The sequence below is a fragment of the Elephantulus edwardii genome, unplaced genomic scaffold, assembly GCF_000299155.1.
Source record: "Elephantulus edwardii isolate Elephantulus edwardi_28Jun2011 unplaced genomic scaffold, EleEdw1.0 scaffold00041, whole genome shotgun sequence".
NCBI lineage: Eukaryota > Metazoa > Chordata > Mammalia > Macroscelidea > Macroscelididae > Elephantulus > Elephantulus edwardii.
In genome coordinates, this window is record NW_006399791.1 from 15,051,349 (window position 1) to 15,077,219 (window position 25,871).

A 25,871-nucleotide genomic window follows, 5' to 3' on the forward strand; every position below is an offset into this window, starting at 1 on the left:
CAGCTAATGGGTTGGTTCTGACTCACCAGCACAACAACAACAACAACATTATTCTCAGCAGGAGCACAGGCGGCTTAGTGGTAAGTAAGGAGTAGCATTGCCAACCCAAAGGCACAGAGTTTGAATCCAGCAGCTGCTCCGCTGGAGAAAGATGGACAATCTCCTCTAGGGAAATTTACTGCCTCTGAAAACCCACCGGAGGGTAAGCAATGAGTCATTATACTGATGGATTACATTACATTAGTAGTAGGTTCATGAAAAAAATACAGAAACAGTTAAGAGTAAATAATTTTAACTTATGGTGACACAAATTAAAAGCTGAGAATTATCTTAGAAGAGTATATTGAGAAAGAAAAGTGGGTAAAAGAATTTAAAATGTGGCTGGACTTTATCCTTCTTTCCCTGTTGTGTTTTTGTTGTTGTTGTTGTTTGTGGGGTTTTTTTGAGGGTGAGGGGAGACAGGAGGAGATGTTTAGAGCTGCAAGAAGAGGCCAAAAATGAACAAAAAATAAGAGATAAAATTTGCATGTTAGTACAGGATTTGGCTCATTTCAGGAGAAACCAAATTTTAGTAAAAACAAAACTATCAAACTAAATACCATACCTATTCAGAAAAAATCTAAAAAAAGAGAGAGAGACTAGAGAAATTTACCATTTCTTTGAAAAGTTAAAATTCTTACTTTCCAACCCACTCCAGGACAATTTGAGTTCTGAAACAATGAGTAAGATGCCCTATTCAAGCAAGTGAGCACAAATTTTGCCTATTTTACTCTCTAAAACTGAAGTCATGGTACTAAAGCAGCCCAAACCATTTATAAATCAATGGGTTATATTTTCTTAAAAAGCAGCAAGATTTTTGTTGTAAAGCTCCATGAAGGAAGTTGGAGTCCATCAGTAAGGGGAGGCGGGACTGCTAGCTAATAAAAAATTGAAAGGTAAACACTAACCAATGCTATAAATTTAAAGTGCACTGAGTTTTCTTAGAACTCTGAGCATGTAAACTTATGAATTCAGGTAAATGCTGCAGTTACAGCTGCTTCCTAGGATGAGATGCAACAACCTTGAAAGATTTTAGCTAGGAAACTTTAGTGTCATTTAATTTCCAAAGAAATGGTATATTTCTCAGGTTCTTTACTTAGAATTAACTGCAGATACCATCATAACACCATGGTAGTGACTGTTTGTTTAAAGTCCCACATCTTCCAGTGAGTCTAACTGCAGAGGAGAGAAAGCCATGGCAAAGGGTGAAACATCAGACTTCAAACAGACAACTCCTCTGCAGGCCGTTTACATACTTGATTTGCTCAGTTAAATACTATTATTAGCACATGTGAAGAGAATGATACTATCAATGAGTAGATAGAGGGCATATTTTCTTCTCCATTTGTTTTGGTTTTTCCTGTCCAATTCCTTGTTTTCCTTCTCCTCTTGAGAAGGAAAAATATCTGTTTTGAGAAGCACTCCCATGTATGAATTATTCAATTTTGGTGAAAACTGACAGAATTTTGCCTCCAGGACCACGAAATTAGCACAGACAGGGGCGGAAATAATGGCCAAGACACTAGTTCACAAAGGGTTCAGTTCTTATTATTGTTGTGTACTGTCAAATCAGAACCAACCCATAGTTGATCCGCTGGTGGGTTTTCATCGGCACTTGATCACATACAAGGAGACTGCCCATCTGTCTCCATTGAAGCAGCTGTTAAAGTCGAACCTCATGCCTTTAGTATTCCAGACATGGAAACCAAAGCTAGCCCATTGCTGATAAACGAATTTTGACTCACAGGTGCCCTACAGGACACACAGAACTGCAGGGTTTCTAAGGCTGAAATCTTAACAGCAGTAGACTTCCACACCTTTCTTCTGTGGCATGGCTGATGGAGCATTAGACGCACCAACCCTCTGCTTAACAAGTACACGCTTTAACCACTGTACTACTGCCCTGTGTACTACACTGCCAGAGACTAAAGAGGCCCCTGAAATTATAAGTACATTTTTACAGGTACGTGCTTGTATTAATTTTTTCCTGAGGAGAAACTGGAGTTCATTTTCAAAGAAGCCAAAGTTAAAAAGCACTGCAACTAATTAAAAAGAGGGAATATTAGCCATAAACTTTACATGAATCTTTTATAAAAGTATTAAGCAGAAATACCTGTAAACATCCTTTGCTTTCAACAATAAGTAGTCCTGTTACAAAGCAGAGTTTTCTATTCACCTGTATTATGGCAAGGCTCATGTTGTACTCTTTTAAGTATCTGATGTGCCTTCACTGCTGTGAAAAGACTGGACCTTTACACTGGCCCCTCAACGGAGAGTAAACTGAACTCTGAATTGCTGATACCTTACTTTCCCACAGCCTGTATTCACAGACTACAATCAACAATTAAACACGTCACACTGCTGACCATAAATCTAGCAATAAAATTAAGAAGAGTTGTTTTTTTTTCTAGTTTTCTATTTAAAGATCATTTTATTACTTCAATAAATCTCATTATCTCTTGCGGTCTAGTGGTAAGGAGTTGCACACTGCCAACACAAAGGCAGGCAGTTCAAACTGGGAGAAAGACAGGCAATATCATCTAGTGGTATTTAAAGCCTCTGAAAACCTGCTGGAGGATTGGCTGTAAGAAGGCTCCAACTTCACTAGATGGCAACAACATTATCACCTAGAAATCCCTTCTGGGAGATACACTAAGTACTCCATGAAATAAACACGCTAGTGAAATTTCCATAAACAATGCAGCCTTGGGAAGGCCATGAGGAGATTCTACTCTGTACTGGGGGTCACTAGCTGGAATCCACTCACTGAAACGTAGCAACAGCAGTTCTATGAGCTTTAATGCATATATATATATATTATAACTACCACCACAATCAGGATCCAAAACCATTTCAACATGCTAAGGAATGTTCTCATGATAACCTTCTGCTGCCAGAACTTTTCTCCAGGCGCTAATCTTCAGCAACAAGCATGCATCTGATCTGTCATTCCATTTTTTTTTTTGCTCTACCTTTTCAGAATGTCACAAAAATGCAATCACTGGTTTTGAAAAGCACTGTGGCAATGGGTCACTTAAAACAGACTTTCAAGGAAAAAAATAAGAGAGGAACGAAATGGGGGGTAGAGAAAATAGTGCAACAATGAATGAATGAATGGAAATCCAAAATCTCTGTAAATGTTCATTAAAACTAATAAAATAAAATTTTTAAAAATACAATCATATAATATTACATTTGAAATTTCTCTTACTTAACATAATTAAAAATCTATCCAAGTTCTAAAACAGTAATAATCTATCCCTTTATATTGCTGAGCAGTTTAGGACGCACCACTGTTTGCTGTCCATTCATTCACTGAGGGAGAATGTATTTATTTCCAGCTTTTGGTGTCTGTCATATTCATGTAGAGCTTGTCTACGTACGTAATTCTGAATTTTCAATTCTCTGCTACCAATATCCAGAGTGAAACTGCTAAGGCATGCAGCACGCTAGCATACCTTTGATTTTATAAGAAACTGCCAAACTATTTTCCAAAAAAGTTATCCCATTTTACATTCCCACTAACTTGTACGTATGAAAGACAGAGTTGCTCTGCATCCTCTCCAGCAGTTGGTACTGCTGTTACTTTTCATTTTAGCCATTCTAATAGGAGTCCCAGGGTGGCACTAATGGTTAAGCACTCAGCTACTGAGCTAAGTAGGTTAGTGGTTCAAAACTTATCCATAGCGGCTTTAAAGACTGTCTGAGCAATCTGCTTCCCAGAGGCCATCCCAGAAAGGGTGACACCAGGTTGCTCCTTGGAGGCAAAGATTTTGAAACTCTATCTCACATACTCCAGGCATGTTTCTCGAAGGGTCAGGCCTTGGAGAAGGACATCATGCTTGGAAGGGTAGAGGATCAGTGCAGAAGAGGAAGATTCTATGTGAGATGATGTGACACTACCTGTGGCAACGGGGTCAGGTGTGTTGGAGATGATGAAGTTGGCTCAGGCTAAAGCAAGGGTCAGAGTCATCATTGTTCATAGTGTTGTTATGAATCATAGTTGACAGCACATAACACCAACAACAATAACATGCTCAAAGTTGATTTCACCTTTGATAGTTTTATTTAAGTAATTCTGCACAACACAGACTTTAGAAAAAAGAACACAAAGTATTAAAATAGTTCTCTCCTATTAAAGCAAAGACTTATTTTGAAGGCTCAGAAAAGGCAAAGATTTGCCTCAAATTTCTGCTTGTGTTTTTTTTCTAATAGTTGTGTTTTGTTTTGTTGGGTTTTTGGGGGGGGGGGGGTTTGTTGTGGATGCTTCTGAAAAAGACAAAACCAAACCAAAATTTCATCTCAGCCCCACAAATAATTAATGACGTTCTAGCCTGATGATAATTTATAAAAGACAGTGTTAGCCCTTCCTTACAGGGGACCTCTGTGGACGTTCAACTTTCTAGCTAACAGTCCAATGCTTAACTTTCTACACAACCTAAGGATTCCCTCAAAAGTCCAACATCAAGTTTCTGAAAAAGTATTCACGACTGTATTTAGACTATATCTATACAGATGGGATGTGGAGGGGATATAAATCAAAGTGAAAATATTCTGACCTCTCCATCTTACCAACACAGAGGTTTCTTGGACACTACAGTAAAAAGAAAAAAGGATAAATGGTTTCTTTTTTGATCTGACTTTATAATTCATACTCAGCAGGGTTGCCCCAATAGTAATCTCATCTTCACCAAGTGGGACACCACTCCTGGGGGTGAGCACAGGCTTAATTAACTTAAATTCACTGCGTTTAAGAGAATCAATGTTTACAATTCCTATTCCATGGGAAGAAGAAGAACAAGCTAATCTGAGGAGTCTGGAGAGCTGCCCTGGGCATTCTGCCTCAGGATCTGCTCATCTATGGAGAAGGTAAGTCATGCTCTGTTCTCCCTTCTTAACAGTCATCAAAGCAGACTAGACTCATTCTTTTGAGGATACTGACTGTTCAGTTTCAAAGATTTAAGTAAAAACAAAACACAATCCACTTACGTCAAGTTAAATGCTACTCAAAAGGATCCCACAAGATAGCGTAGGACTATCCCACACGGTTTCCAAGGCTACAGCTCTCTACATAAGCCAACTTTCACATTTTTCTCCATTGAGAATTGTAGGACTGAACTACCAACTTTGTGGTAATTTACCCACCGTCACCAGCAGTGCACCTCTAGGAAGGGCACGTGAACCCACTGCTGTCAAGGTGATGTGACTCAGTCAATTCTCCATCAGATTCCCAAGGCTGCACCTCTTGATGGAAGGAGACTGCCCACCTTTCTCCCTCTAAGCCACTGTTGGATACAAACCCTTTAAGTTAGTCGTCCAACACCAAGACAACTATAACATGAGGGTGCCATAAAGGAAGGGAAAAGGCTGTTGTTGGGGTCCCAGAGTTATATGATGCTTCAATTTATAACACATAAAACATCAAGACATTTGGTAGATACATGCTCCAGGAATAATAATGTGGAAGAGTGCATCTCTAAATAAGAGGAATACATCAATGGTATTTGTCACATCAGTGCTATTTTAAAGAGTGAAACTCTGCCTTTAAAACTCTCATATGGATGGGAGGTCAGGAGACAGAAAGCTAAGAGTGAGATTTTTCTGGTTCAAGAGGTATGGAGTTTTGTTCTGCTCTCAAGCTCCCCTTTTCTATCCTAATCTTTGTTTCCCTCAAATTCTATGGCATCATCAAGAAACTGTAAATAAAAACACTGTTCGCAATAATTAAATGCTATAAAGTATTTTTTAAAAGGTGATTCTGGAGACTGTTTTCATGAAAGGTGGGTCATTTTTTTTCTTGAAAGAGCAAGACTGACGAGATCCAGAGGACCATGTTCAGCCGTTCTCTGAATCACAGGCTGAACACAACTGCAGAGGCGCTTCCCGGCATTCTCTCACCAGAAGACCAAAGTAACAGCTCAGCCAAATGATGTAAAAGGCCGCTGTATTACAGTACATAATTGTCAGCCTTACTCAGTTCCAGAAGACGACATTTAGACAATGACCAAATCCTTAATTTATATAGAAACATTTACATAACAAATTAAATGCCATAAAGTATCATATGAATCCTCACCTTCCAAAGTGTGATCTGTTCCCAAAACATTCCACTCGGCTGGGAGCTTCAGGTGTCTGAACGCCAGTGCTACCTTCTCATCGAGGGAGTTCACGTCCCCAGACGGCGGTCCCGAGCGGTCCAGGAAGCGGGTGAAGTTCAGGGCCTGCTGGTTTCCAGCGCTGGTTGCCAGGAACTGAGCCGCATCATATGCCTCATCCTGGATGAAGTGAAAGTCTTCTTCTGCCACCACAAACACGGGAAGGCCCTCTTTGGAAGCGCAGAGCAGCACCTTCACCGTCTCACAGCAGTCATGACCTGGAGAAAAGGCACGTAGCACAGAAGGAGGCATTCTCGTTAGCACTGGCTGTCCAGGGAGCTCTCCGCGTCAGTGCCTGCCCAGCTCCCACCCATGAAGCAATCCCTCACTCCTCTGAGTTTTCATCCCATTTTCCCCCACTACTTCAAATGCCAACTTTAAAACACTGTGTATGCCACCTGCCACCACATCTTTAACAGAGTGTCTGGCAATTAACATACCCCAAATATAAGCTACTACAGTGCTACCTCAACAAATTAAAGAACAGAAGCATAGAGATCCAAGCAGAGCCTAGCGTGTACTAGGAGATCTTGGGTCTACTATATAAAACGCATCTGAAAAGGTAACTGGGGCAAATAACTCCTAACTTCTTAGCATTCACAATGCTATAGACCAAATGTGAATGAGAAGAAGTATTTTTTAAAAAGTACAAAATTACATATATGATTTTTTAAACAAGAAGTTATTGGTTTGAATACAATAATTACAAAACGGACAAACTCGCCCAGCATTTCTTAAGGTGAAGGAACTGAAGAACCAATTCAAGGCTCATGTTGTAATACTTAAAGATGATGGGGGCAGAATGTCAATGACCCAAGAAGCATCAAAAGAAGATGGAAGGATTATAGAGTCATTGTACCAAGAAGAATTGCCTGACACAGAAGAATTTAATGAAACAACACATGATCAAGAGGCTAGAGGTGATGGAGGAGGAAGTTCAAGCTACTCTGAAGGAACTAGCAAAAACAAGGCCCCAGGAGTTGATGGAATACCAATTGACATATATCAGCAACAGATGCTTCCCTGGACTCAGTCACCAGGTTATGCCAAGATATCTGGAGGACAACTACTGAGTCAACTGACTGGAAAAGATCTATATTTATTCTTGCTCCCAAAAAAAGGTGACTCGACAAAGTGTGGAAATTATCGAGTGATTTCACTAATAATACACAAGCAAGATCCTGCTGAAGGTGATCCAGAAAGTACTGGAACTGTACATCAGCAGACAACTACCAGATGTACAGGCCTGGTTTAGAAGAGGGCATGGCACTAAGGACATCATAGCCAACGTTAGATGGATCTTGGCTGAAAGCAGAGTACCAGAAGAATGTCTATCTGTGTTTAATTGACTATGTAAAGGCATTCAGCTGTGTGGATCACAATAAATTGTGGCTAACCTTGAGAAGAATGGGGATCCCAGAAGACCTAACTGTGCTCATGTGAAACCTGTAATTGGAACAGGAAGCAGTAGTCAGAACAGAGCAAGGAAACACTGCATGGTTCAGGATCAAAAAAGGTGTGTCAGGGATGTATCCTATCTCCATACATTTTCAATCTACATGCAGAACAGATCATTCGGGAGGCTGGACTTTATTAGGAGGAATGTGGCATCAGAATTAGAGGAAGACTCATCAACAACCTGCATTATGCAGATGTCACAACCTTGCTTACTGAAACTGCAGAGGATATGAGGCATTTTCCGCGGAAGGTAAAGGACTGTAGTCTTCAATATGGACTAAAGCTCAAAATCAAGAAAACAAAGATTCTTACCACTGGGCCAACTGGCAGCTTCATGATGAATGGAGAAGAGATTGAGATTGTTGATAACTGTAGCTAGCTTAGTTCCACAATCAATGCTCTTGGCACTAGCAGTCAGGAAATCAAAAGACGAATTGCGCTGGGAAAATGTGCTATCAGAGACCTCTCTAGAATACCGAAGAGCAATGATGTCAGTCTGGAGACTAAGGTGCACCTGATCCAGGCCATGGTTTTGCAATTACTTGCTATGCATCAGAAAGCTGGACAATAACTAAGGATGATAGAAAAAGGAACAATGCCTTTGAGTTGTGGTACTGGAGAAGAGTGTTCAACGTACTGTGGACTGCCAGGAGAATAAATAGGTCTGCCATGAAGAGGGTGAAACGAGGCTGATCCCTGGAAGCAAGGATGTTGAAGCTCCATCTCACATACTTTGGACACGTGGCTAGGAGGCACCAATCCTTGGAGAGGGACACCATGCTTAGAAAGGGTGGAGGGACAGCACAGGCATGGAAGACCCAGGACGAGATGGATTGACTCAGTGACTGGAGAAATGGAATTATGTCTATCAGAGATGATGAGACTGGCTCAGGATAAGGCAGGTTTCAGAGCTAATGCACATAGGGTCACTATAAGTGGCAGGCGACTCAATGGTACATATCAACAACACAGTAATTTGTTTACACAGTGTTTCATTCATGTACATTGTTTTTTTCCCCCTTCCCCCTCCCTCTACTCAGCAAACTCTGCAACCCTGTGATTCTCCCAGTCCTCACCCTCAGCCTCCATGCCACCTCCCCTTCCTTCTTTGGGTACCCATACACATCTTATTGGTTTTCCTGTTACACAGAAACCATAAGGGGCAGAACTTGATGGGACTGCCTTGAGTTTCTAATATGTCACATTTTTACCTCTTACTACTTTTCTGTTAGCTCTGTTAGTAACACAGTGTGTAACATGGTGGATTGCTAATCGAAAGGTCAGTGCTCAATCTCGCAGCCTCTCTGAGGGAGAAAGATGAGGCAGTCTTCTCCACAAAGATTTGCCATCTCAGAAACCCAAAGAAGGACTGCCATCAGTTGGCAACACCTCACAGGAGTAAGTGGGTCCCTGTCTAACAGGTTTCCACCAAACACAGGTTCTGACTTTTTGCAGGTTTTACTAGATTAGCAATTTTTCCCTTCCCCTGATTTATGTTTTTTCCTGCCTCAACCACTAACGTAATAAAGACTTCAAATAAAATTACCTAGTTCATAAAATACTGATGCAATATTGTGGCTAGAAGCTCAGTTTGGGGGAAACTTGCCAAAGTTTCTTGGATGCCCAATGCACAGACTGGCATAGATTACCCAAGCTGCTATCTTGGGTAGAAAGTTCACCAATGCCAGAGTCAAATCAGCAAGTTCCAATCACCATGTTTTTCTAGAAGACAGATTTCCTGAAGAAGCAGACTTCTTTATTTTTAGCCTGGGTATCTGAAATGGATTCGTCAAAACACGCAACTGTCATTCACCTTTCAAACACAGATTTCAACTCACTAAAATTATGTTCTGACCATCTACGTTCTTCTTCCATAAAATATCCTGATGAGAAAAAAGAAACTGAGCTCATGTGTTACTGCTGAGTGGTGTCACGTGGAGCTCTGCCTGACAGAAACCATGGCCAGGTATCCTGAATGCATCAACCTGCACACAGTCCTCCCACTGTGCAAGTGAGCGGGATGGAAGACCTTATCAGGGGCACAGGCCAGGAGAGGTTTCAGACTCTGGCCACACAAATCAAGCTTTCGGATGCCTTTTTTTCCCCTCCTGTGATCAGTCAGAATAACAAGCTGATTTTCTATTTTCTCATTTTCCATGGTTCCACTCAAGACTTTCATCTGTGACAAAAGAAATCTATCACTACAGTGGAATTTCAGGGTAGGAAGACGTATTTACTAAGCAATACATATTACAATACCAGGCATGTGACATGTGATTTTCTCTCTACAGCAAATTTATGGGGAATGTACTGTCCTTATTTTATAGGTGTGACTTTGCATTTTCTCTATACAGCAAATTTATGAGGTATGTACTGTCCTCAATTTACAAATGAGAACTGCTCCTTCAAGAAATAAAGCAACCTACCTAAGTTTAGAAAAGAATTAAGCAGAAAAACCCATTATTCAAAGTCAAGGTAAAGTCAAAGCACATGGGGTTTTTCAATGCTATGATTCAGCTTTAGAGAGCTCTGGTGGCTCAGTGGTTGGGAACTGGTGATGCCAATGGAAAGGTATGACTTGAATCCACCAGCTGCTCCATGAGATAAAGATGGGCAATCTCCTCCTGTGAAATTTGCTGCCTCAGAAACCCACACTGCATTGGTTCCGACTCAAAGGTATACAACAACAGTGAATCAAGATTTTTGTACCACACTGCATATAAGCAAGAGAGAAAGAGGAACAGCAAATTCCTAATAGTACTCAGAACACAGGGTAATATGCAACGTAAGCAGTAATAATGGTTCACAAACTATGAAGAACTGTCCTCATGGAAATATATACCTTAGTTGGTACATTTCAAGTTGAATTCTAGAAATGCTGCAGGGAGGTAAAGCAACTGCCCTTGGCAATGAGGTGGAGGCTATGGCTGGGAGAGCGTGAGTGTGGGCCTACAATACACACACTGTAAGGCCACTGATCTAATTACATATGGCAAGAATATTAACAGAAGCAAGTCAAAGATCCAGATGGTGGATCTTTCCTTATGGAAAGTAGAAGGTTTTTTCCCTTCTAAACTCTGCTGTAATACCTGATTCAGAGAACTAATTCTGTGGCTGAACAGAAGTTCAACAACAACCAGGTAACTTCACAGATCCCGGGGCATGATGATCATACAGCGAGATGACTATGAATAAGGTAAGAAGTGCAATGGATTGCTTTTTTATATGGCCATTCTCACTATCGATTTTGACTGAGCTGACTGTGCAAATGAGGTGCCCTGTGGCTCAGAAATAAGGTGAATGGCATTCTTGGGGTAGGGGATGAAAATTCATTCAAATAATATGTCTGAGACGCTAACAGGAAGCTCTAGTGGCACTCTTCCCAGGGAGCTGTGTGCTGACCCAAGTGTCATGCCTCTCTGGCAGCTCAAGCTTCCATCATCTCCAAGGGAGGAATAGGAGAAGTCTCTTACAGAATTTGCACTCTCAGAAACCTAATGGAGGGTTTCAAGAAGAGACAATGAGCAGAGTATAATGTGGAGATTGGTCTGTTCTGCCATCCCCTCAGGCGTGAAATGAGCCATCCCACAGATGGACAAGGGACTTCACTATAACCAAGGAAAAACAAAGAACACATCCTTTGGACCCAGGGTCCTGTGCGGAGGACCACCTAGACCCAGGACAGAGAAACAGAGAGTCAGTCAGTTTTAACATCAGACGGGATGAGAGGCAGTGAGAAACATTAGCCGAGAAATGGTGGCGGGAGAACCAGGTTACCAGAAAACGATGGGCTGGTGAGCTTCCTGCCTGAGGATGAGAACAGTGCCTGCCTCTGGGCAGGAGGCTTGCTGTCAGTTGGGTGCCTCTGGGCACTTGGCAGAGCCTGGCTCCCACACAGAGTTAACAAAACTGGTGCTTTCTTGTCAGACTTATTGTAACCTAGGACACCTCTGGGCATGTACTGGACTGGTTATAAAGAGCTCTGTGACATTTGCCCAATTAGGGCAGAGGGCAGACAGGCCCAAGAGGACTGGGGTGGGATGGGGTGGGGTGAGGGGTGCTGGCTGAGAAGCCAGGAGGCCAAGGGTCAGAAGAGGCAAGAGATCAGACACCAAGAAAAAGTTCTAACTTCCTGGTTCTGTTGCTGTAATGCCAACAACACTAAACTCTGGTATGAAAACTTAACATTTTAGGCCCTAGATTTACTTCTTATTTATTATGGGATCTTGGGCAAAACTTATTCTCTCTCAATTTCACTATACTCATATAAGTAAGATGGATCTGACAGTGTACAGTGGGTTGCTGAGTCCTTATCTCCCACACAATGACTGGACAGCATTACACAAATAAGGTGCTTTAAGTCCAACTAAAAGCATTGGACAGCTTACTAACAATACAAATAAGGTATATGACATATTTACAGAGGTGGGGCTTTACAAATAACATACATGGGACTTTAGCACGGGAATTAACTCAGGTTAATCTTGCTAGGGAGTTGTGCTGCCATCCAGTAACTCCACAGGAGAAAGATGGGCAACCTCCTCCCATGTGATTTACTATCTCTAAAAATTTGCTGAAGGGTCAGCTGTGAGTCAGTTCTGATGTGACAGAACATAACAAGAGTCATACAGCTAAGCTTAAAAAGCAAGCCAACCCTGGAGAAGAGAGGGGGCATCATTACCATTGAGAAAGAAGGCTCCTGTGCTGAGAACCTCCTAGACCTCACACATAGAGAGAACTAGAACCCCAAGGGCAGCAAATGGCAAAAAGTGGCAGCAAGAAAGCAAAAGCACTAGAGCAAGGAGACACCACAGTGGATATTCAAGCTCACAGTGCAAGAGAGCTGAGCATCTTCAGGCAGGTGATTTGCAGGTGGAGTGAAGAAACCCTCAATGTAGAGTGAGAGTGAGTGCCTTTGGACCGGGGTTTACAGGTGGAGTAAGTTCCTCTAGTACTTACAGGAGAAACTACACTGCTTTGAAATGCTTGCCAAAACAGAGCAGAGGCCAAGTCAAAGGCCCTAAAGGGGATTTTGAAACTCTGTCTCACATACTTTGGGCATGTTGCCATGAGGGACCAGTCCTTGGAGAAGGACATCATGCTTGGAAGGGTTGAGGGTCAGTAGAGGAAGCAGGAGAGGAAGACCCTGCATAAGATGGACTGGCACAGTAACAGTGACAATGGGGTCAGGTGTGTCAGAGAGGTTTGCTCAGGATAGGACAGGGGTCAGAGCCATTGTTAAAGGGTCATTATGAGTAACAGTCAACAACTCGATGGTACATAACAACAATGGTCTACAAATTCTCAATGGTCACTGCAAAAAACTACTGAACCCTGCTTCCCAATTCTCCAACCCCAGTGCTTCCCACTGTGCCACTTTAATGAAGCACACAGATGGTCTTTATTTTACTAAAAAAAATACTATCTGTTAGGCATGATTCTCAGTATTTTGAAAACAAGAATTCATTTTTTCCTGATAGCAGCCTTATGAAAGAGATAGCAGTATTATTCCCATTTGCCACATAAGGCAACTGTTGTTGTTGTTGTTATTACGTGCCATCAAGTTACTTGCAACTCATAGCAAGCCTATGTACAATAGCCCTAAACTCTGCTCTGTCCTGTGCCAATCGCACTGTCTCCAACACACCCATCCCAATTACCCCAGTCACTGAATCAATCCACCTCATAGAGGGCTTTCCTCCCCTGCGTTGTCCCTCCACCCTCCCAAGTATGATGTCCCTCTCCAAGGACCAGTCAGTCCCTCCTTACAACATGTCCAAAGTATGTTAGACAAAGCCTCAGAATCCTTGCCTCCAAGGAGCCACCTCATTTAACCCCCTCCAGGATGAATCTGTTTTCCGAGCAGTCCACGGTACCCTCAACACTCTTCTCCAGCATCACAGCTCAAAGGCATCAATTCTCCTTCTATCTTCCCTAGTCATTGTCCAACTCTCTGATGCATAACAAGTGATTGCAAAGACCATGGCCTGTATCAGACACACCTTAGTCTCTAGAGAGACACCACTGCTCTTCAGAACTTTGTAAAGGTCCCTAACAGCAGACTTTCCCATCATAATATGTCTTAAGTATCCTGTCTAAGACTATGGTGCTAGTAAGTGGCAGAATTATAATTTGATCCCAAGATTTCTGGCTATATTATCTTCTCCTTACACTCAAAATGTAAGAGTACAAGATGGATTAAAGAGGAAATAAGAGTGTCATGGAAAAAAAAAAAAACAGTGGGGGAAAAAATAAAAGCACTATATTAAGATGTTAGCTTTAAGACTTCTTAGTTATGTGACCACAGATCCTCTCCACTCATCTGGGCCTGAATACCTTCACTCCCAGCATGATGGAACAGGCTCTAAGGGTTCCACTGCTGTGGAACCAGTCAGAGATAAAGAGGAAGAAAAAGCCAGAAAGAGATCTCAGGAATTGAAACCAGCTTCCAAAATGGAAAAATGGAAAGCAAAGTTTAAAGGAAGGAACAATTCCTACAAAAGAGTTAGACACTTTCATATCTCCAGAGTCCCTAATCTTGTAACTAAAGGTGCCCTAGTAGTACAGTGGTTAAAGCACTCAGTTGCTGACCAGAAAGCTGACAATCCAGACACCCCCTAGCTGACCCACCAGATGGTGCATGCAGCGGGCCGCTCCACTCTGGTCTATACTATCCAGCCTATGACACAAAACAGACATGATGCCAACAAGTTTCTTCTGTTAGGAATGTAACTGAAGAGCTTTGTTTTAGAAGCCTTCTCCCAAATTTTTAAATACTATCATCTAAAACAACCTACACATTATCATTTCATTTTAAAATGAAGTAGACAGGTTGATGAACAGAGGGTGGTAAGAAACAGCATGTCCTTCAGTGAAAGAAGGTGATGGTTCCTATTAAGGAACTTAACCAACAATTAGTACCAACCAAAAAGCACCAGTCCTCACTTATACAGGATTGAGCTAATTAATAAACTGATGATCCTTTGAGTTAAATATGAATTGTCAATTTGGATATCTTAAAAACAAAAAAAACGGCGAGCTCTGGTGGCCTAGTGGCAAGAAGATGTACTGCAGTCCCAGAGGTACATGGTTCAAATCCACCAGATGCTCTGCTGGAGCAGGAGGAACAATCTCCTCCTGTACCAGTCAGATCTGATCTGACAGTACGTACACACACACACACACACACACACACACACACAAATTTAAAAAAAAATTTTTTAAAACCTGAAAAAGACCACTATCACAGAATATAAGAGATGTACATACTTGTGATGTATATGATAAACATATACATGTTTGTTCTCACATCAATGTGTGTGCACCTATTCCCACATACTTTTGTATTTTATCCTTCCTTGGCTTATCCTCACCTAGACAGATTTTGGGTTTATTCTCACAAGTATATACAAGACATTCCACTGCTTGGAATATACTCTGAGAGAATGAGAACTGAGGCACAAACAGAGACTTGTACACCAATGTTCACAAGAGCATTATTCACCATCGCAGGAACATGGAAACAGCCCAAATGTCCAACTACAATTGAATGGATTGAGAAATTATGGTACATTCAAATGATGGAATGCCAGGTATCACGCAAGAGCAATGATTTTTTAAATTACTACCTACCTTGGGAGGGACTGGAGAGCATATTGCTAAGTTAATTCAGTCCCATAAGGACAAATACTGTTTAAGAAATAGGGCCGAAGATGGGCTGGGGGTGGTGGTGGCATTAATCTCAAGGTTTCACAATTTGATTGGGGGGGTTGGGGTTGAAGGAAATAGAAAAGATTCAGTATGAAAAACAATGTATATGAACTTTGTAAATAAACCAGTACGTTGTTGTTGTTGTTAAGTGCCATCGCATTGTAGGCTACTAATAGTGACCCTGTGAACGAAAATCCTCAATAATGTGTGACTTTCATCCTTTCTCCAGGTTCATAAGGTCTACATCAATAACATAAAACCAGTACAAAATTTTAAAAAATAATTTCTTTAAACACATACACACACATATGCACCAAAAATAGGGAATATACAAGAATCCAAATTGTGTTCTGACCACAATTATTGTAGTCACAACATATTTTTTTCTGTACCTTAGAAAAATTACTACATTAACCAAAAATATACTCTGTCATTATTCATCTACATAGTTTCCAGCGTTCCTGTGTTCTTCTTCCCCAAGCCTGTGCATAGCTATATATGACGCAGTTATCCTTCCTTTCTAAATCCTCAGTAAGAAACCTCTATAAAGTACCTTAACTATGTACACAAGGCTTATACCATATTCTCAAGCTTTATCACTGGTGCACGAACATGCAAACACATATACTCACAAAGGGTCACAGTGAAGCTGTTCTCTCTTTACTGGAACCTGGAAAATGCAGAAGTATTTGTACAAAAATCTATCTGGATTGCTAAACTGATTGTTTAGTCAGGAAGGGGACAGAGCTGGATGAAACAGAAGGTTTATGGAGAGTGTGTGTACATCGGCGCATACAGCCATGCACGTGCTTACTAGCTCAAGTATGCGTATTTCTTTCTGCTGCTATAGGCAGAGAACTTACTAAGAGGCTGAAGGGTGTATGGGTAAGTCTTTGGCAGTTTGTTGTTATTCTGACCACTGGGATGGAACCTATTCGTAGCTGACCCTCCAGCCGATTTTAAGAGGCAGTACATCCCAAGGGAGGAGACTGCCCATTTTTCTTCCACAAAGCAACTGGTGGATTCGAACAGCATGCCTTTGGAATAGCAACATGGCACATTACTAATCATCCACTTCTATTTGTATAAGACGGAACTGTGTTACAGAGGAAGCAGAATACTGAGAAATGGCAGTGAAGTACGTATCTAGAAGAAGTACGTATCTAGAGAAGCCATCCAACTGAAACCCAACATTTTCCCTTCAGACATTATCTCACAAGCTGAAGGAGAAACTGTGGATCATCTTACGTAAAATACGCCATAATCTGGTATGATTACAGGTTGTCTGACAGGGCAATAAAAAAGGGCCAAAACAATCAAGTGGAATACTGAGGGTTTCTTGCATCAGTCTTCATGAAAGTTCAAAAGTATGTCAGCAAACTTATTATTGATCAAGTTCAAAGTGCCACAACCTGACTAGAAATTAACAGTCTTCAGAAGCCATGTCCAGCTCCACATAACATCTGTACTGTCTAAATGGAAACAGAAGCTGCAGATGCAAAAGCCTTCAGCTGGTTCCATGGTATCTCCCCTTCTACATAATTTCCTGGTATTAAGAAAGGGAAATAAAAATCACAAGTCTTCTAAATAGGAGAAGATCTGCCAAATATATTGAGCTTCTTTTAAAGAATTTCAAGAAAGGAAAAGAGAAAACTTATTTAGGAAACATGGCCTAAATTAATTTCAATGCTGAAAAATTGTTTTGAGTTTTTCCCACTATCAAGTCAAGAAGAACAGAAATGTACAATGTAAAATAAAATACAGGTCAGGAGATCTCATCCCCAAAAAAAGGAATCCTAAGAGATCCTGAAGTATGTTAGCAATTATTTGTATATTCACAGGTCTTGAGAGCTTTATTAATGCCTGCTCTTCTGTCAACAAAACATGCATGTATTGCCTTGAGAAAGTCACTCAATCTTGGCTACAGTTCTCTCTCTCTGGCATGCACACATACACACCCACATGTACACACACGAGCATCTGAGAGATGGCCATAGACCACAAACAGTGTGCTGACATCAAACAGGCAAAAGTGGCAGTGCTAATTATTATTACTTACATGCTCCTATTCTGATAACTCAACCAAAACAGATTCCTAATACTCCACAAGGAGCTTCTGCAGCATGGCTCAAAAAGCCTCTGAGTTAAATGCTGCCTTTACTGCAGAACTCAAAACAGAAAGGGACGAACAGGAGAATAAAGAGTAAACAAAACACAACAAGGGGCATTTAGGTCAGAAACCATTTCACTATGAACAGATATCGACAAAGCACGAACCCAGATCGTTCTGAGTTCACAGGTCTCAAGTGTGAGTTCATGAGGGTGGGAGAGCTTTGCTGCAGGCTCCTTATCACTCATTAGCTCAAACACCCGCACCCATGGAAACAAAACACTGCTACAGACAAACACCACTGCTGAAGCATGACCCAAGAATTACTTCATTTCCTATAAAGCTAAAAGTGGAACACATCCCATCCGGGTCCTTCTCTTTTGAGGATGAAACAATCAGGACTTTGTTCCATCAGCTATACCAAAAGGAACCCTAAGAGTGCTTGCTGAGCCAGCCAAGCTCCATCCCGCACAGATGTCATCTTCCACCGTGAGCTTGCAACAGTAACTGTTGTTACTGTTGTCAAGTCAGAGCAGACTCACAGCTGACCCTCCAGCAGGTTTTCAGGGGCAGTGAATCACCCAGCTGGAGACTGCCCATCTTTCTGTCACCATAGTAACAAGTGGTGGGAAATGAAAATATACCTTCTACTCTTCAGTTTCACATCTAAATGTGAGAGAATATGATCTTTTTCTTCCCTTTGAGTGGTTACAACAGGATTAAAAATTCTTTTTCAGTATTCAGATTCACAACACTCTTAGGACACAGACTTAGTAGCCAAAGTTTACCATTACTTTCCAGTTTCTAGTGATGTTAACTAGGGAACTCTAGTGGTTCAAATCTACCAGCTACTCAACAGAAGAACGATGAACAATTTCCTCTGGTGGATGTATTGCTTCGGAAAATCCACTGGAGGCACCTCTATATGTTGGTTCTGACTCAATGGTATATCAACAACGTCAGGTGTGCAAATTTAGTGTATGTATAAAACGTCTCTATATGTGCTATATGTATTTTAGCAGAATGAAGAAACATCAGGCACAGGATTTTCATCATATATTTTTTAGGAAAAAGGGGCCACATAAGACTGAAAAACTGATCTAATGTATTCCAGCCGCTACCTCTAAATCTGTGGTTTTCTCATCGCCATGCCCTCCAGGAGCCTTTTCACATCTTTTTCCCTGTATTTGCATCTCTGCCACATGTATTTGATGTCAAGAACTTGCTGCCATCAGGGGAGGCTCTGGCTCATGGTGTCCCAATATGACAGTGCAGAAGTTGAACAGAACAGCTCCAAAGGAGTGTCAAAAGCCAGGCTGCTCCCTCCAGCTCCAGCAGAGAGGCTAGGGGTAAATGCTAACCTTCTGGCTATCAGTCAAACACTACTGGCCCACCAAGGCTTTGACACACTATGTTGTTACTGTGTGCTGTTGAGTTAGAATCAACCCACAGCTGACCCTCCAGCAGGTTTTCAGAGGTTAATCACACAAGAGGAGATTGCCCATCCTTCTCTTGATCGATTCGAACCATGTGCCTTCAGAATTGCCATGCCATCTCTTACCACTAAGCCACCACAGCTCCCTCAATACATTTTATACACACACACCCCCTACACTGTGTTTTATGCACTATGTGAACATCTTGTATATACAAATATACATACACAAGTGCTTTGTAACTCAGTTCCAACTCACAGAGAACTTCCATTAGATTTCTGAGGCTAGACCTATGGTGGCCTTGTGGCAAGAAGCTGTGCTGCAAACACCAAGGCATTCGGTTAGAGGCCACCAGCTGCTCCGCAGAAGGATGGGCAATCTCATCCTGTGTGATTAACTGCCTCTGAAAACCTGCTGGAGGGTCAGCTATGGGTTTGTTCCGACTCTATGGTACAAAACAACAACAACAAATCATAATGGGAGGAATCATTTTCCTGAAGACCTACTGGGCTCAAACCACTGGGCATAGTAAAATCCTTAGTTCCCAGCACAATTTGCCAACTCCGCCACAGCTCCTTTTTTGTGCTTTAAACATAAATGGCGCCTTTTAGCCTAAATGGGATCCAGCTGATAAAAGTAACTTGATAGTTAAATAGGAAACTTAAGGAGCAGTGAATTGACTTTAATAAAGAGAATGACACAGAAAAGAAAGGTGAGAATGGTGTATATCTTAAAGAATATCACTGAATTAGTGTATGCTTTGTTGTGTGTATTCTCAATATAAAATAAAATGTTTAAGATGGTCATTTTACCCTCCTCAGAGCTGGTATTGGTCCTATAGAGAATGGGTATTATTTTGGATCCCAACGCTTCTATGAGTAATCTCAAAGTGATAAAAGCACGAATGATTTGTCTCTCTAAACATTACAACTGGCAACAGTAAACAATATATTTTCTCCCTTTTCAACTAGTTGTTGGTTGTCTTTCTGTGTAACAATATACACAGATTAGCATGGCAGCATAATGTGCCTTTTACAAATGTAAAATGGTATCTATGTAGAGGTAACCTTAAAGTAGAAGTATTTTAAAACAGAAGATTATTAGAAAATGTCTAACTGATTAAAGAGCACATAAGCCTTCTGACTAGGTCAGATAAAAGCTTTCAATTTATCTTCAAATAAGCTGTTCAATTTGGCAATCCTTGGGCACTTCCTTCTGGAAATGCAGTTTTGGTTCATAATAACTGATGGACACATAGTGCTGTAACTACAAAACGAGTTTATGGAAACCCAGGCAGGAAGCACTGGGGCTTAATAAACCCAGGGGACTTCTGATCATGGTCAATATATTTTTATTTCTTTTATATATTTTATTTATATAAGCGTGTGTGTGTGTGTATGTAAAATGCATACTCTCTCTCTCTCTATGTATATATATATATATACTTCCATATGTGTGCATAAAACATATTCATCGTGTGTATATATATATATATATATATATATAAATGAGAACTATACTTTGTATAATAACTTTTTTTTATAACTAAGAAAACAAAAATATGAAATAAAGGTAAATTCTGGGTCAATGTTTGCTGTTTTCCTATCAAAGAAGAACCCATGTTGTGAATTCTACAATAACAGATAAACTGAAAAACAGCTTCATTTTATGAGCAATTCTGCAGCAAAGCCTTTCACAGAAATAGAATGTTGTATCCATTAAGCAGCCTGTCCTATTTTCCATTCTGAAATCCTTCCTTGTGTGCTCTAAATTCACATTTTAATTAATAAAAATAAGCAAAGTAGTAGTCCATATCCCTCCTAAAAATCACCCTGCAATGGTATTCAAATTTTTTTACACTGTTTATGCATTCTACATAGATCTTTTACATTTTTTTAGCTTCATCTCTATAGAAAACATTGGTGGTTAATATGAGCTTTTTTTGTATTGGATTTTACAGGAAAATAATGAGAATATTTTATCTTAATTTATTACAAAGGCAGTATCATTTGTAAGTAAAGGTGTGTTTTTTATTTCTGGCTATGTCTTATAACAAATTATATTACTAAATCAACCACAACATAAATATTGTAAATGTAAAATTTTATTACGAAACTTCTCTTTCTCTGGTGTTAAGTAATACAAAGAAGACTTTAGTTTCAAAAGAGAGGTTATGCTCTCCAAACTGTCATCAACATACTTTTTGTAAAAAAGAACTATATATCAGGAGCTCTGGTGACCTTGTGGCAGGAAGCTGCACTGTAATCCCAGAGGTTTAAATCCACCAGATTCTCTGGAGAAGGAGGGAAAGCCAATCTTCTCCTATAACTGTCAGAGCAGATTTGATGGTACACACACACAAAAATAATAAAATTTAAAAAAATAACTAAATAAGTAAAATTCTCACTATAAATAATTCAAGCAATTATACAGATAAAGTTGTTGTTGTTGTTGTTGTTGTTATGTGCCGTCGAGTCGCCTGCAACTCATAGCGACCCTATGTACAACAGCCCTAAACTCCACTCTGTCCTGTGCCAATTGCACTGTCTCCGACACTCCCATCCCAATTATCCCAGTCACTGAATCAATCCACCTCATAGAGGGCCTTCCTCTCCTGTGCTGTCCCTCCAACCCTCCCAAGCATGATGTCCTTCTCCAAGGACCTGTCTCTGCTCACAACATGTCCAAAGTATGTTAGACGGAGCCTCAGAATCCTTGACTCCAAGGAGCCACCCAGTTTAACCCTTTCCAGGACAAATCTGTTTGTTCTCCTAGCAGTCCATGGTATTCTCAATACAGATAAAGTAGAACATTACAAATCCCCACCCACCTGTCCCCTACTGACTCCTAACATATTAAAGAGGAACCATACCATGTCTACAGCTTTCTGATAAGCTAACAAAGAACATTTTTAAAGCCTTGACAATTGATTTATAATAATGTTTAAAATTACACAACCTATTGTAACCTACCCATTAGAAAATATACAAAGGAAATATAAAAAGAAAAAAAAATCATCTCAGGATCTGAGGTCAAAGGTAGGTAGGTAGGTGGGTAGTTAGTTAGTAAACCATCTTATTTTCACTCCAAATTATAAAAGGTTCCAGACTAGCATCAAGAAGGAGCTGCGAAGGGAGCTCTGGTGGCCTAGTGGCAAGAAGCTTTGCTGTAATCCCAAAGGCACATGGTTTGAAGCCACCAGATGCTTCACTGGGAAAGGAGGGGGAATTTCTTCCTGTACCAGTAGGATCAGATTCGACAGTACACACACAAAAATAATTGAATAAATAAAATTAAAAAAAAAGAAATAGCTGCCAACCCCCAAAGGGCCTTTGAGTCTAAAATTAAATGCAACTCTGTACCTCAACTTTCAAAGAGCAGACATGCTTTTATGGTGAACAGTAATAGATGCAAGGTGTTCATTCTTTAGAACAGTTAGACACACAAAATTTAAAGAGCAGTATTTGATCAGGAAGGAAGCCCAGGGATAGGAAAAGAGAAAAGGAATGAATAATAAAGAGACTCATAGAGAGTAAGTGAGGAAAGTGCAGTTACAATGCAGGGACTGTAATGAATATCACAAAATCAAATCTGCATGAATCAGTGGATGGGGATGGAGAAGAGACTGAGGTTGTTAGCAATTTCAGCTTGCGTGTATCCACAATCAACACTCTTAACACCAGCAGTCAGGAAATCAAAAGACGAATTGCATTGGGAATATCTGCTTGTCATGGACCTCTCCAGAGTGCTGAAGAGCAACGATGTCAGTCTAGATACAAAGGTGAGCCTAACCCAGGCCATCGTCTTCTCAATTACTTGTTATGCTTCAGAGAGTTGGACGATGACTAAGGATGACAGAAGAATAGATGCCTTCAAGTTTTGGTGCTGGAGAAGAGTCTGGAACATACCATGGACTGCCAAGAAAATAAACCAGTCTGTCTTGGAGAGGATGAAACCTAATCTCCTTGAAGGCTAGGATTTTGACGCTCCACCTCACTTACTTTGGCCATGTGGCCAGGAGATGAACACCATGCTTGGAAGGCTGGACAGAAAGCACAGGAGAGGAAGACACTGGATGAGATGAACTGATATAGTGACTGGGGCAATGGGGGTTGGCGTTTTGGAATTAGTGAGACTGGTTCAGGACAGGACAGGGTTCAGAGCTGCTGTACACAGGGTCGCTATGTACCACAGGCGACTCAATGGCACATAACAACAATAACATACTATGACAGGTTTGGAAGTAGGAGTGGCATCCACTTCCTTAACAACATGCCTCTGGAAATTCTATGAACTTTGATAAATGTTAGTTGTAGATGGGCTTCAGGCCTTTTGTTCATAGGGTCATGATGAGTCATGCTCGACTCGAGGGCAATTAACAACAACCAAAAAGTAAGCTCTCAGGGCAAAACAAAAAGTTCATACACACACACTCTTATTGTGTGTCGTAGAGTCAGAACCAACCAATGGCTGCCTCCAGAGGGGTTTTAAAGGCAGCAAAAATGGCATGAAAGAAGACTGCCTATCTTTCTCCTGTGGAGCAGCTAGTGGGTTAAAACTGTGTGCCTTTGGGATTGCAGCACAGTTTCTTACCATTAGGCTACCAGAGCTCTCTTTATATACATATAGAAATTGAAAACGACATTGGATAAATACTTGAAGCTTCAGTACCATATTTTTCGTACATCAACATAAATAACACATGCATGCATACACAGAACATGCACTGCATAGATAGGAGATGAATGTGAAAAGGTGTTACACCAAAAAAAAAGGGGGGGGGTAGTAGTAGGTGCTCTCTGAAAGTTAATCAGTCTTGTAACTTCAGTAAAAATTAAAAGGCTACAATGACAGTGAAACTCACGTGGCACTAAAAGAAAAAAATCAGAGCCAACAATCTAGATGAATATGACATTAAAAGTAAAAACAAGACATAGAGCTCTTTTTCATTCCCTGATCAGCGCCAAAGAACCAGAAACTGCAGAGCCAGTCCCCATGAGTAGAAGGGGGCAATGACATCCATTCAGGCAGCAACTTTGTATTCAAAAAGACCAAGTGTGGTCATCAGTACCTGGAATGCACAAAGCATCCCTGCCACATTCATTCCGGCTGCAGACAGGAGAAGCCCAGTCACGGTGGAGATGACAACGGACAGGTCTTCCAGCACAGGCGTCTAAGATGTCAGGCAGCGCTCTGAACACAGGAGAGCCTGTGCACTGCCTTTTCTCTTTTTATCTCCTGTGAGACAAAAAGTGTTACAGGCTGTGCAGAACACCCCCCTCCCCAGGGAAAGTCACCCTCCATAATCCCCTCACAACTGAGTGGCTGACCACCTCTCACATCACGTTGTGAGGAAGGACTCTATTTTGTAACTGCACCATATCCTGCCTCTTTAACATGGACGTTAACATTTACAGCACACAAATTATGTCATACAGTTGAGTCTGTGACATGAAGAATCTCAATTGCTATGTGTGGCCTTCAGGTAGCAGACGGGAAAGCTGAGGCTCAGTATAGCTAACTTGACAGGACAGAGTCTCCAAAAACTGCTCTGGGCAGAACACTGATGTATGCCGCAGGCCAAGAATTCAATTCAAGATGCCAGAAACCTTTGTCTCCTTACATACATACATACATACATACATACATACATACATACATACATACATAAAACAAAACAAAAAAATCTCCACAAAGAGAGTTTTTAAAAAAAACAAACACAAAAAAAACTGAACGTGGCCTGTCTAGAGGAATGGTTCTCACGAGCGGGATGAATTCTGATACGGTGAAAATACATTCCATCTTAAAGGAAAAGTGAACAAAGGCAGCAAAGAGAGCTCCCAAAGTTTACAGTCTGCAATAGAGCAGGTAGACTAGCAAGTGTCACACACTGAACTGTGTAACGTAATTTGTGTGCTGTAAATGCTAACTTCCATGTTAAAGAGGCAGGATATGGTGCAGTTACAAAATAGTCATTCCCCACAACGTGATGTGAGAGGTGGTCAGCCACTCAGTTGTGAGGGGATTACGGGGAGGCACCATCCTCTGTCAAGTGTGCTCAGATGTGCTGAAGGGGAATTTTTCCCTAGGGAGGGGGGTGTTCTGCACAGCCTGTAACACTTTTTGACTCACAGGAGATAAAAGGAGAAAAGGAAGTGCACGGACTCCCCTGTGTTCAAAGCGCTGCCTGACATCTTAGACGCCTGTGCTGGAAGACCTGTCTTTATCACTGATGTGACTGGGCTTCTCCTGTCTGCTGTCTGAATTAATGTGGTTGGTTAGAGTAAAATGGCTAAAGTCAGAGAGGTAACGAGAGGGGATAAGAGGGCTCAGGGTGAGCCCCATGAGCACGACAGTGAATACGGGAAGTTGGTAAGGCTGTAATTTAAGGGAAGCAAAACTAATGTGCAGTAAATAAAAGAGAAGGAAATGCTAGGTCTCCAGTCCCTACGAAAATTGAGCAGGAAAGGTTTCTGAGAATTTGGACTAAATTAGATGGAAGCAGCATACTATAGCATCCATTCTAGAAAGCTGGGGTCAGCAGGATCAGGATTCGAAGACTGTAAGTCCAAATGGACATTCAGCGAAGTGGACAGCAGGAAAAGGGGGTACACAGATATATATAAGGAGGGCTTAGAACCAAAGCCATGCTGGAAATGGAACAAGAGAGGTCAGAGAGGTGGCTGTTTAAGGATCCTGTATAACTAACTGCAGAGCTCCAGGCTACTGTACAAGCAAAGTTGGGTTCGGGGCTCCCAGGTGAGGAAACGCCTGCCCACCAAAGGGGCCAGATTCTGCTAAGGTTTGTTACCAAAGTGCACAGCTGTGGCACAAATCACTCTCTTGTTCACATTTGTCCTATCTCCTTGTTGTTGTCAAGTACCTCGGAGTCAGAACCAACCCACAGCTGACCCTCTCGCAGATTTTCAGAGGCAGTAAACTGTATGGGAGGAGACTGCCCAT

At 41.2% G+C, this 25,871-nt stretch overlaps 1 protein-coding gene across 1 annotated transcript in view; it reads right to left on the bottom strand.

Annotated features, from left to right (window-relative positions):
- Nucleotides 1–6,056: 6,056 nt before the first annotated feature.
- Nucleotides 6,057–25,871, bottom strand: part of LOC102855312 (A-kinase anchor protein 13-like) — a 28,535-nt gene continuing 8,720 nt past the window's right edge. Inside the window, exon 3 of the mRNA XM_006885235.1 lies at nucleotides 6,057–6,412. Coding sequence (XP_006885297.1) covers nucleotides 6,057–6,412 — 356 coding nt within the window. The remainder of the gene's footprint in view (nucleotides 6,413–25,871) is intronic.